At 35.3% G+C, this 14,763-nt stretch overlaps 1 protein-coding gene across 1 annotated transcript in view; it reads right to left on the reverse strand.

The window, feature by feature from the left end:
- The window catches only part of sntg2 (syntrophin, gamma 2), a 60,308-nt gene that overhangs the window by 29,749 nt on the left and 15,796 nt on the right, over window positions 1-14,763 (reverse strand). Inside the window, exon 9 of the mRNA XM_016284076.1 lies at window positions 4,736-4,863. Coding sequence (XP_016139562.1) covers window positions 4,736-4,863 — 128 coding nt within the window. The remainder of the gene's footprint in view (window positions 1-4,735; window positions 4,864-14,763) is intronic.

Here is a 14,763-nt window from a genome sequence, read left to right on the forward strand (position 1 = left end):
AAATATGAAAATGAATAATACTATAATAAATAGAATGAATAATACAAATACAAATAATGATTTATTTATTATTTTAAATGTATTATTTATTAATTTAATTGATTATATTGATTGGTTATTATTATTATTATTATCATTATTGTTATTATTATTAAATTAAATACAAGAATAATAATAATATTAATATAGATTAAAATATTATTATTATTATTATTATTATTATTAAAATGTTATACACTAATAATACTAATAATGATGCATTAATAGTAATACATTAAAATACATTAGCAATAATAATTGTTATTATTATTAATATGATCATCATCATCATTCAGTTAAATATAAAAATGAATAATACTATAATAAATATAATGAATAATAATACAAATACAAATAATGATTTATTTATTATTTGTATTATTTTAAATTTATTATTTATTAATTTAATTGATTATATTGATTGGTTATTATTATTATTATTAATATAGAATATTAATGATATATTAAAATAATAAATGAATAAAAGTGTAATTATAAAAGTATTAAATATACAAATGTAAAAAAAATTATTAAAGCATGAATATACAATAATAATAATACATTAAACATTATAAAAAAATAAAGGCATTAATAATAATCATAATTGTTTTCATTGTCAATCTGACAACATTAGCACACTTCTAGCTGAAACACTTATTGTTGTATATTGTCTACTGCTTCACAAATTATTTTTAAAAAACAGCATGCAGCTGAATAAAGTCCATATTGCCTGTTAAGGGCACACTCGTACACTAGTGCTCTATAGTGAACAGAGCCATTGTTGCTGGAGTGACTCCCTGCGATAAAATACACTCTGGCAGTAATTAGTTCATGATGCAAGATTCGTGTCAGGAACGAAAAGATTCCTGATCAAATCTTCAACGCCACAGAGATTTATTCTATTATTGATGAAGAAATGAATAAGACATCAGAGACATATTGTACATTGCATGAACAGAGACAAATCGATAAGTGTGGTCACGATTTGCACAGTATTGAATCATTGCTTTCGGTTACAGGTGGCTTACTGTACATTTTCACAGATGATTCACATGAATAATAAAAAAAATTAAAATAAAAAATAGCCAAGTAGATAGATGATAGAAAATGTGCATTACAGTAATGTATTCCAGTAGAAATTTTAAAGATGCTACATTTGAAAACTAAAAAAAAAATAATGACATAAAACCAGATTGTATTAAAAAAAAAATCACAACAACATTGAAACAAAATAAATAAATAAATATACATTTTAAAACATTAATACTTTGCATTTTGGTATTACTTTAAAAGCAATTAAGCAAATGTACACTTTCCCTCCAATTCTCAATAACACACTTTAGTGCAAAATAAATAAATACATAAATAAATAATATTCATCATACACTACTAATTATATATTACAACCACTAATGATAATACAATTGTAATAAAATAAAATAACTTTTAAATTGTAAAGTGCATCTGTGAATTGTACATTACTATTTTACAGTACTGTTTTTTATTGCGTTACATTAATGTATTTCCAGTAGAAATTCCCAGATGATGATCCATATGAAATGTAAATGAATTAATAGATAGGTAATAAAACCAGACTGTATACAAATATCATAGCAACACATCAACACTGATGGATGGATAGAGTGCATACAAATACACTCTATCAGACGGTACACAAATTTCATAGCAATATCAAAACTAATAAATAGGTCATAAAAACAAACAGCAATAGCAACGTCAAAACTGATAGATGAATGAACGAACGAATGAAGTGTTTTTTAAATTGTACAGTAGATCTGTGAAGTGTACAATTGTAATAAAGATGGAATGTATTCCCATTAGAAATTCAAATCAATCAATCAATCCAGGCCACAAAACCAGATTGCAATCAAATCTCCCAGCAATATCAAAAGACTGACCTCAAACACATTTGTTAGTTCAGATTTTGCTACCTGCTTATTTGAGTTTGTTTAAAATGTTCAAAGCTATCAATTCAGATTCTGAGGGATGAGATGCATTCGTTGATGACAGGTTTGGCACACTCACTCCACCATCAATTGTCTGTAATGGGCGGCTTTGGCATGTCATTTCAGCGTGTTTGGAGCGTGCCACAGATGAATTACACTCTGATTTGCCGGACTGACTAGTTAATGATAGCTGTCAGAAAGACTGTCGCCTCAAAACCTATTCTGTGTGACGCTTCAGCAGTCCTTTCCATTCTGGCCTCCTCAATGCAGATTATTGTGCTTATGAGGGGCTACAGAGGGCAAAAGGCCGTGAGATGAACATTTCTAAAGCATTAAATCAAGTGAGAGCAAGACTAACACTGTTATTGAAGTGAGATTACAGAAGCAAAACACGGCATCTTTAGCAGCTTCCAACTTTTCCAATAAAGCAATTCAATAAATCGCATGATTTCAATTAATGCCAACCATGTGTGAGATGCGTCCATTCAGCGCTGGGCCTTTTTCAGATAGAAATTGCCTGGAGACTGTAATGTTCTGCTTGAACTAGCAGCAGACTGTAGCTGAGCTTTTTTTGAGTGACTGACAGGACACAATAAAAAATCTATTAGTCTGGTGAGCGCGCGTCTTCATCGGCCATCGCATACACAGAGAGAGGCTCACAACGAAGACGAAAGAGCAGCGAGAGGAAAGGACGAGAGACTGAAGATGCTTTCGGCTTCTGGGAGCGTCTTACATTCGGTGGGAATGGTACTGGGATGTGAAAACGGAGTATTAAAATGATAAAAAGCTGAAAATCCTTCATGAAAGATGGACTCTTAGATGTTAAAAGCTTAAAAATGCATTCAGTCGCACCAAAAATATCACTCGAGGAGTCGTATTCAGTGAAAAGTTCTGCTTGATAGAAAAAGTATAGTTGATGGACGGAAAAACAAATCAATAACTACTTAGAGATCAAAAGCACAACATACTTAACACTGTAAAGCCTGGCATATGAAATTTTAGTCAATTTTTATATATATATATATATATATATTTTTTTTTTTTTTGAGAAATGAAACAGTTTATTGAATCTTTAGACCAAAAAGTGCAGAAGATGTTTTTAATATGAAAGGCTAATCATCAAACTTGATTGAGGGCCGTGGGTCAAAAGTAAATGTTGCATTTTATCCAATTATTGTTATATTAAAATACATCCAAAAAAAAAAAAAACAAGTAATACTTTTTTATTCTAAATTATTTTTTAAACAAATTCAATCCAAATGTTTTTTTGACATTTCAATGCAAAAATAAAACAAAAATATGAATTAGAAGATATGCTTCAATGCCATATTTTTCCTCCTCTTTTCCTCTTAATACGAAGAGCTAAAAATCAAACCTGAATGAGAGCTGTGGGCCAAAAGTAAATAATGCATTAAATCAAATTATGTTATTTTAAAATGCATTAAATAAAAAAAATAATACTAATAAATAAACAAAAATGTAAATAATTTCTTTAACTAACTTTAAATCAAATTCAACACTATTGTTTTTTGACATTTCAATGCAAAAATAAAACAACACAAATATAATTTAGAATGGCCTATATGCATCAGTGGCATGTTTTCCCCATTTTTTCTCCTCTTGTATTACGAAAAATGTTTACATATATAATAAGTTTACATATGTGTTTATGTTTTGTATCATATTTGATCTATCGGGTTTTTATGGTTCATATAGTCTGATATAGTGAGAATATGCAGGCCAAAAAAACAGCTACATTTTATTCAGAGACTCAAATTATTTGATGTTGATGCTGATATTTATATGATGCAATTCTGCTGCTTGTGATGTAAATCAATGAGATCTTTATAACAGTAGAGCAGATACTGACATAAAATGATATAATTCTCAGTCGTCGCTCTATATCTCCAATAATCTGTCTCAGTAAGATGAGATTGAAATGATCCGAACATATAATGCAGTGATTGAGAGATGAAGAAATAACCGTGAGATGTTCTGGAGGCTTGTGAAGATCATTCCTCCGCTGAGGAACAGTGAAAGTAAAGCTTCTGGAAACAAACGCTCCTCAAAAGATCCTGAGGATCAGATTTGAGACTCTAAAACATGATTGATGGAGAATCAAGTAAAGCTGAGCTGCTTCAGTGCAGTAAGTGTTCATCTGGAGATATTACTGCAGTTATTCTGACCTTTACTTGATCAAAATCAGTCAAGATTTGACAGCAGAAAGACACGTGAAGCTCCAGCTGAAGCTGGACGTTTGTACAATTACACTAAAAGAGTTTTTACTGGATAAAAAGTCTAAACTATCAATCAGACGACAGAAGGCATGTACAGTAGGTTTTACAGGGTTAAAATCAAAGTTGTCAGACCTGAAACTCCACCTGGAATCGAGCCCGAGGCACATCGAAATATATTCAGATTATGCATTCTGCCTAATTAAGGATCTGCTTTCCACCTGCTGCAATCACGAGCTTTGAGTTTTAAAGTGCATATTTATAGATCTTTCTCCGCCGACATGATGCGATATCATTCTGATTTCAATGGCAGATGACTCAAGTTAGAGCCACTTCTTCTCGACCTGCTGCTGCTGCATCGCTGACCTTTCCAGACACGGCATGCCGCTGCATAGATATTGGATTTAACATCGTAGCACCTAAATGAAAAACGCTTGCAAAACCAACACTGGGCAAACCTTGCAGCTCGAGCCGCATCACGGCAGATTACCGTACCTTAATTTGTCAGTTCCAGCTTTGCGTCGAGAGATTCGAGCCATGAACAGAGGGAGGCTGACGGCATCCAGCCAGCGCTTCTCATACTTCGGTTCATTAGCCGAAGGTGAGGAGGGCGACGACGGGGCCTGGACGGAATAAATGAGAGGGAGAGAGTCAGAGGCCAGAGCAGAAACATCTCGTTTTAGTGCCCTTTGATCACAGCGCCAGCGGCCCTGCAACAGCCGCAGGCCACGATCCAAAAGCATCCGCGGCACTCAGACCCGGCTGATAATAACTCCGGCTAAACGTGATCCTGCAGTATTTTACAAATGAATGAGGATTACAGTTGCTTTACAAAAATGTGTGACATTTTTCATGCATATTCACACGCGCACCAGGAGAATTTGGCAGAGAGATGATGAAAGTCTACAGCAGATGAACGTTTCTGTCACTGTATACACATAGTTACAGACTTTGAAAGCTATGAAAGTGCATTTCAGCCACAGAATTCAAATAAATAAATAAAAGCACATTTTTATCTCAGAAATATGACTTTTTCCTCACAATTCTGAGTTTATACATTGCAATTCTGACAGCCGCAGGCCACGATCCAAAAGCATCCGCGGCACTCAGACCCGGCTGATAATAACTCCGGCTAAACGTGATCCTGCAGTATTTTACAAATGAATGAGGATTACAGTTGCTTTACATAAATGTGTGACATTTTTCATGCATATTCACACGCGCACCAGGAGAATTTGGCAGAGAGATGATGAAAGTCTACAGCAGATGAACGTTTCTGTCACTGTATACACATAGTTACAGACTTTGAAAGCTATGAAAGTGCATTTCAGCCACAGAATTCAAATAAATAAATAAAAGCACATTTTTATCTCAGAAATATGATTTTTCCTCACAATTCTGAGTTTATACATTGCAATTCGGATTTTTTTTTAAGAATTGTAAGAAACTAAGTACAAATTGTGAGATAAAAACTTACAATTACCTTTTTTATTTCTTATTCTGTGGCAGAAACAAAGAAAAACAGAACTGTGAGATATAAACACAGAATTTTTCAAAATTCTGACTGAGTTTATATCTCACAATAATTTATTTTCCCCACAACAGAATAAAAAAAAAATTTGAAAAGTAATTGCAGCTTCTTATTTCACAATTTGGATTTTGTTTATATAAACGATTTATAAATAATTGCAAGACATAAACTCAGATTTTGACTTTTTTTGTCTCAATTGTGACTTTTTTTAAAAATTAGAATTCAGAGTTTACATCTCGCAATTAATTTTTTTTGTTGCCACCTTAGAATAAAAATGTAGAAAGGTAACTGCGACAATTCCAACTTTTTTTCTTGCAATTGCAAATTTATATCTCAAAATTTGAACTTTTCTTCTCAGAATTATTATATCACAGTTTGTCAGAATTGCGAGAAAAAAAAGTCTGAATTGTGAGATAAAAACTCAAGTAAAAAATCAGTAAAATAGGTAAAAAGTCATAATTACCTTTTTTATTTTCTGTGGCAAGTCCATAACCATGTCTTAAACACTGTATATATATATATATATATATATAGTTTGGAAGTAATAATTTTGAATTATTAGCAAATAATATTTTAAAGGGGTCATGAACTGCCTTTTTAAAATTATTTTGTACTGTTCTCTGAGGTCCACTTATAACATCATCAGTATTTTTACATCAAAAAAACATCATAATTTAGCAGTAAAAGGCTATTTTCTGTCCTGTTTTGACCCTCATCAGAACGCTCTGTGTGAATAGCTGTGGCGGATTGTAGACTCGGAAGTAAACGCCCACTGATCTGATTGGCTAACAGTTGTGTATGTTTAACAGCTACATTCTTCACAGATGGATGCTGCAGTGATTTAAGTTAAAAACGCATAAATACTCAGTTCATATCAAACGATCTGTAATAACAGATAAAGCAATAGTGAGCACATAAGAAAAACAGTTACTCACACTCGTGTGGTGCGACATTACTGTCGGATCCGATATAGTCGCACAGCATCGTCTTTTAGTTTCAATCTTTCTGAAAATCCTGCATCGAATTGTGCCTTGTTTGTAAACGCATCCACGGTGAAATGAAGTGGACAAAGGACCAAGTTCTTACTGACGAGGTCTAGATCTTCATTAAAAATAAAGTTCATCCACTAATCACTCTTTCTTAATGTTGGGATCAGAAGGAAGGCAATGCAAAGACTGTGTTTTTCCCACAACTTGGCTCTGAACAGCGTCTTGTTGTCTTCGGATTCATCTTTATCATTTAGTTTCTGTGTAGACCTGCGTTTGCCTCTCTCATTATTTACACTAGATGCGTGAATCGGTGGGCGGGGCTAAACAGGCATTGGTCTTCTCCTGCGGAGGCGGAGTTTAGCCACACTATTACATCATAGAGCGGCACATTCCACAATCTGTCGTTTCGGCAGATTGGCTTCAATATAAGATGATTGTAGACTAATGAGAAAGTTTTGAGTTCTGAAACTTACAGGATGTTTTTATAGTACAATGACCTCTTATTATGTAAAAAGATCAAGGGAATTTTGATTTCTCAGTTGAAACTGACACTTCCTGCTGACAGTAAGCCCCGCCTACTTTGATATGTTTGGCCATCTCAATAATTCTGACATTGATGAGCACTGTTAGACTTTTGAGGCAGATCTGCCTAAAAATTTAACTTTTAAATCTTTTTGTCATCCTATCAGCAAACAGAGCGCTGTGTAAAGAGTGAAGCAGATCAGTGCAAGATTTTCAAACACTGGAGGGACAATTTGGCCATTTCTAATTACTGGAGAAAACTTCCCCCCCAGTGTCTATGGCAGAAATGGCTGCAAATGCTGCTGGGAACCCATAAAATTCAGCTTGTTAAGTCCACAGTTTATAGTCTTCAAAATGTGCAGACTTAGTGTGCATCATATTTGTGCAATGCTCACTTCAACTGCAAAATCCCATAAGTCATATCAGTATTACTGTAATATTATGCATGACATGCATGAATCTCTCGGATGCAAATAGTCAGTGCAAAGTAGGTAAGCTTATAAATCTCCTCATATCAAATCAAAATAATATTTTTCTGCAAAACACATCAGTACAGGTGCTTCACAGTAGCTGCAGGATGCTCAAGATGGGGATATAGATTTTTTTGAGTCGTTTCTGACCTTGCTTCTAGATGTAATGTTCAGGGCATTTTAGGTTTGTTTTAAAAAGTCAGAAACTAAACTTGAAGAGGTAAAAATGCAACTTGAAGACTTTTGATTTCTTACAGTTTGCATCCAACTACAGCAACACAACTGACAGAGTTATTAGTTAACTAAAACTATAAAAAAAAAATTACTTAACATGAACTTAATAAAATAAAATAAACATATTATAACATATGAAAACATGCACAAACATAAATATGTATATATATATATAATAAAAATACAAAATAATGATAAATAATAAAACATAATATAATAAGTAATAACAACACACTAGCAGGGTTATTAAAGTTTTCCATTAAATAGTCAATTTAAAAAAAAATCATTACTTAAACAAAATCATTACTTAAATAAACGGTAACTGGAATAAAATTTGTAATATAAAATAATAATAATAATAATAATAACAACAACAATTTAAGCTAGTTACCAAGGCAATACTCATAGTTTAACTTGATGTACTAAAATAACTGATTCAATAAAAATGTTATAAATCTATGTACAAATATATAAAAATAATAAAACTGACAAAACCACACAACACAATTGCTAAAACTAAATTTAAACTGGAAAATATAACAAATACTACAATATATTCAAATAAATTCAGAATATTAATAACTAAACTAGAGTTTTCTTTTTCCTCTATAAGAAACTTCTTTGCATAATTACCTTCCTATTTCATTTCTGACTGGATTCTTTCACTTGTGGCTGAATTTTCAAGCCATCACCAATTACATGTGAAGGCCTTTCTCCAGGCATATTCTCCACTCTGCTGTTTATTCGGACCGAGGCTGGATAATTAAACTTGATTTGACTTTCATGTTGAGCTGCTCTAGAAAGAGCCCAGAGTTGACACTGAATGAAATATCGCCGGCACGTCAAGACGGATCAGACTGACAGAGCGTCTCTCATGAGGAGCCAAACACCAGCTCTTCATTACGGTTTCTCTTCCATACGTCCAGAGAGGTTCATCACCATACAGCAGTGACATGTCAATATTTCTCTATTATAAACAGCTCCAAATGAGTCCATTGTTGCCATACAGTAAGAGTATTTATTATACAGTATATTAAATATTAGGGATGTGCATCTCCATAATGAAGCCGATGCGATACGCATCTCGATGCATAGCCAATGATACGGTACATTAAAGATACATATGAAGCAGCTACTGATGCGATGCGATACGGAACGATTCACCCGTTACGATACAGTGCGATCCAATTTTGATTTGATTCGATTCAACACAATGCGATGCAATGGAAAAAATATAATCACAGCCTGTTTCATAAAACAAGTTTACCAAATAAGCCATGCTTATTTTCAGTGATTAATTGTCAAATGATTTGGTTCCATAAAGCTAATTTAACATAGGCCTAGATCAAGCTCTGACTCTCAAACATACTATGATTTGACTTTTTTTTTTTTACAGTTTCTAGCCATGCAGCCTTTCTCTCTGGTTTTATGACAGATGTACCTTTTACAGTTTGCAGAACAGATCTTTAAAGCATTAAAATAGCTCAATTAAAAGTTAAAATCATTGAATTAAAAATGATATAAATATTAAAGAAAATGACTATATTTTAACTAAGAAACTCATTTGAGCTTAGTAATTAGTATACTAGCTTATATTTGATTTACCCGTTACAATAGTCCCTTTACAGTTACTGCTATCATAAAAATACATTTATATGTATAGGTTTAAAATTCTACAAAAGACACATTTAATGTCCAACAACAAATATTTTAGCAAAATGTATCGATTGTGCTCCATCTGTATAGCGTGCAGCGCTCGTTCACTCCTGACAGCAAAATGGATATATCTGCATGACGTTCTAACATTTACAGACGAAAAATATACATGTGCCATGTCAGTTATGCACTGAGGAAAACACAACGTCTCAAATGCATTAAACAGCACAAATATATTCGCCGTTTGTCATGGTGGATCGATTTGATCCATGATCGACATTAAGGGCTGCTTAAGAATAAGCGTGCACAGATTAGTGAGATTGTGTGAATTTAATTTGTCGTTAATGGAACTGCTTTAGCCCCGATTGATTTGTTAGGTTATTTCAAGTAAGTTTTTGGACTTTAATCAAAAAGTAAATTTTTAATTCAAGTAATTTTAATTAATTTTATAAGCTTAAATATTAACATTAATTAATATTTATATTAATATTTAATATATGCCATTTAGCCTTCAAGTGAGTTCATTTGAGTGTTTACGTTAATATATATATTCTTAATAATCAGTATTTTGACAATTCTCGATATGTAGAGATGGTACAACCAAGCTACTAATGAAACTAGTATATTTTGTAATTATTTCACTATTATTATATAATTATTATATAAGTTTCGTTATACTTGTCACTTTATGTATTCCCCAATTGTAAGTTGCTTTGGATAAAAGCGTCTGCAAAATGACAAAATGTAAATGTAAATATTAAGTATGCACAAAAATACCAGATTTATTTGGCAACCCTACCTCCAGATTTGGCAAAAAGAGCTACTATGCTAATTATTGGCAATTATGTAAATGAATAAACGCTAAAGCACCAGCCCGTCGGCCGATGAAAGCAAAACGCCGTCAATCAGCTCAATGTCACAGCAGCCTGGAGAGGACGACAAGCTCAGAGAATTATAATCACCTGTGGGTGACAAGTTCAAGCACTACAAGAGGATTAGAAAAAAAAATCATTTGAAGAACACAAGAAAAAGCACAATTATTGTTGAGTCAGCAGTCAGGAGAGTGCTATGTGTGTTTTTGCACATTTCCATGCCTGGCAAAGGCAGAGAGAGTCAATAGAAGAAAAATATTCATCTGTTTACGCTAATTGGACACAGTAGCTGCCATTCAATGTTTAATAGTGAAGTATCGGTGTACAGTGTTCCTGGAAAGCTGCCTTACAAGCTCCCAATCTTGACTTTTTTTTTTTTTTTTTGTGGGCATACAATGCGTCTATAGAGGAACTTCATTAAAAGAAACAGTTCTGCTCCGGGAGATGCTCTCATTTACACAGAACTGACAAATGAGCAGATCTGAACACACCATGGTGACCACCATGTCACATATTATGTGTTAAGGCAAACATCACTATTACTCAACGCTAGAGGTGTGTTTAAAACATAGAATAAACATTTTATAATCTTACACTAAAGAAGGAAACTAAGCTATATCTAGAGAGCAGAATATCACAGAGAGATGAGGAGGGACTTCTTTCACTTGAGATGGTAAGAAGCCACTCAGAACAACCTAGCAACCACATACCAATGCCTTAGCAAACAGGCATTACATTCTAGCAACCTTATAGCAACACCATTGTTAGCACCCTAGCAACACTATAGCACCCTGGCAAATACTCAGAATACTCTAGCAACTCCATAGCAACACTCAGGCAAAGACCCACAGCAATGTACCGGCAAACATCTAGAATGCCTTAGCAATGCCGAGGCAAACTTCCCAGAAAAGCCCAGAAACCCCATAGCAATGCCCTGACAAACACCCAAGAAAAGCCCAGCAAACCCATAGCAACGCCTAGCAAACACAGAGAACAGCCCAGAAACCCCATAGCAATGCCCTGGGCAAACACTTCAGAAAAGCCCAGCAAACCCCATAGCAACAGTCCAGGAAAACACCCCAGAAAAGCCCAGCAACCCCATAGCAACGCCCCAAGAAAACACTCCAGAAATACCCAGCAACACTATGGCAACGCCCCGGACAAACACCTCAGAAAAGCCTAGCAACCCCATAGCAACAGCCTGGGCAAACAGCCCAGCAACCCTATAGCAACGTCCTGGGCAAACACCTCAGAAAAGCCTAGCAACCCCATAGCAATGCCCCGGGCAAACAGCCCAGCAACCCCATACCAACGGCCTGGCAAACACCCCAGAAAAGCCCAGAAACCCCATAGCAACACCCGGGAAAACAACCCAGAAAAGCTCAGCAACCCCATAGCAACACCCTGGGCAAACACTTCAAAAAAGTCCAGCAACCCCATAGCAACACCCCGGTAAAACCCCCCAGAAAAGCCCAGTAACCCCATAGCAATGCCCTGGCAAACACACAGAACAGCGCAGCAACCCCATAGCAACACAGAAGGGTTTATATTAGGTTTATATTACATGTATTAAATGTATTAATGGAGTAATGGAATATAATTACAGTATTTTTTGTGATTAAGATATAGTGTTTGTGCATTTATACTAAATGTATTTAGACCAGTTTTTCATACAAATACCTAGAAACCCTATAGTTATATTTTTACCATGGTATTGAGGTTTTAACTGTGGTTATTCCATAGCAACACTCAGGCAAAGACCCACAGCAATGTACCGGCAAACATCTAGAATGCCTTAGCAATGCCGAGGCAAACTTCCCAGAAAAGCCCAGAAACCCCATAGCAATGCCCTGACAAACACCCAAGAAAAGCCCAGCAAACCCATAGCAACGCCTAGCAAACACAGAGAACAGCCCAGAAACCCCATAGCAATGCCCTGGGCAAACACTTCAGAAAAGCCCAGCAACCCCATAGCAACAGTCCAGGCAAACACCCCAGAAAAGCCCAGCAACCCCATAGCAACGCCCCAAGAAAACACTCCAGAAATACCCAGCAACACTATGGCAACGCCCCGGACAAACGCCTCAGAAAAGCCTAGCAACCCCATAGCAACAGCCTGGGCAAACAGCCCAGCAACCCTATAGCAACGTCCTGGGCAAACACCTCAGAAATTCGTGTCAAATTTTATTATATTTTAATGTAGACATGCTTTAATTGTATTAAAGGAGTAATGGAATATAATTACAATATTTTTTGTGATTAAGCTAGTGTTTATAAATTTATTTAGACTACTGTTTTTCATACAAATACCTAGAAACCCTATAGTTATATTTTTACCATGGTATTGAGGTTTTAACTGTGGTTATCATGATCTAAATGTATACTACTATGGAAGACCAATGGTTAATTTTAATGAAACTCATAATTAAATTTCACCATACTGTATAAAAATAAGGTTGTTACAATTTTTACAGATGTTACTGTTTTTGATAATGAACATAAATTTACATCTGCATCCAAACTCAAGCTACTACTACTATCAACTCAGGCTACTGTCGAATGTGCATTTCTAAGAGACAAAAAATGTACTGTTATTAATATTGAAGCCTGCACTGCAAACTGTGCTGAAGATACTCGTCATCAAAGTCAGGAACACAAACCTGCTTCAGGATTTAAAACAATATCACTCATTAGAACATGCAGAAACTAAGAAATTCATTTTTCTATTAAGATATTTATTTTGTTCTGACCATTAAGAGTAGTTTAAACCACAATTAACAGTCTGGTTTCTAAAACTTTCACTTAGTAGAAAAATCTGCTTTTAAACTTGAAAGAAAGAAATATTTGAAATGTATTTTGATAATTATCGATATTGACTGATATGAAAAAAAATTATTGTGATAATTTTTTTTTGCCATATCACCCAGCCATAAATATAACTATACATAACTATAACATAACTAAAAATGTGAAATAGTAAACATAACCATCTGGAATTTTATTGTGAAACTAGTAATAGTTTCATTCCTTATTACAGTGTTACCGAGAAACATATGACAGACTACTTTAGAATATTATGCACTTTCCACACGATTCCCTCACTAACTCTTCACTGAATAATAAGATATTGCCTTGTTTGTTCTCTTTCTCAGGCACATGTCTTGATTTAAATGTCAGTGAATTATTCATAACAACTATATGGCCTATTGTATTTGTATTTTCAACCAAACATTTTACACACCTCTACATGACGTGAGGGTCTTTATCTTACTTTCATTTTAAACAAAATGGTACAGTTTTTCTACCGGTCAATGATGATTCAGAAAGAAAATGCACCTGAAACCTGATGTTACTATAGTAAAGAACACAACTTTCATGCGCATCTGACTGAAAGATAAACAGCACGCACTTATTTAGCAGAAAGTTTGCTTTATAAAGTAGGTTCAACAGCATTAAGTTAAATAGCACAAATGTATCATTCAACTGAGCTGTGCACATTTGATTTAGACACTTACATTAAGCTCTTGCGCCATCTGCACGAGGGCACCCTCTAGCTTTGAGTTCTTGAATGAGCGGTGTTTTCTAGCATCTGGTAATGTCAATGATGTGACATGGCAAACACTTTAGCAACCCCATAGCAACGCCCTGGCAAACACCCCAGCAACCCCATAGCAACGTCCTTGCAAACACCCCAGCAACCGCATAGCAATGCCCTGGCAAACACACCAGCAACCCTATAGCAACGCTCTGGCAAACACCCCAGCAACCCCATAGCAACGCCCTGGCAAACACCCCAGCAACCCCGTAGCAACGTCCTGGCAAATACACCAGCAACCCTATAGCAACGCTCTGACAAACATCCCAGCAACCCCGTAGCAACGTCCTGGCAAACACCCCAGCAACCCCGTAGCAACGTCCTGGCAAACACCCCAGCAGCCCCATAGCAACGCTCTGACAAACATCCCAGCAACCCCGTCGCAACGCCCTGGCAAACACACCAGCAACCCCATAGCAACACCCTGCAAACACCCAGAACACCCCAACAACCCAATAGCAATGCTCTGGCAAACACCCCAGCAACCCCTAAACAACGCTCTGACAAACACCCCAGCAACCCCATAGCAACGCCCTGGCAAACACCCCAGCAACACCCTGCTACCACCCAGAACACCCCAGCAACCCCATAGCAACACCCTGCAACCACCCCAACCAGAACACCCCAGCAACCCCATAGCAACGTCCTGGCAAA

Source organism: Sinocyclocheilus grahami, unplaced genomic scaffold, assembly GCF_001515645.1.
Source record: "Sinocyclocheilus grahami isolate Dianchi unplaced genomic scaffold, SAMN03320097.WGS_v1.1 scaffold179.1, whole genome shotgun sequence".
NCBI classification, from domain to species: Eukaryota; Metazoa; Chordata; class Actinopteri; order Cypriniformes; family Cyprinidae; genus Sinocyclocheilus; species Sinocyclocheilus grahami.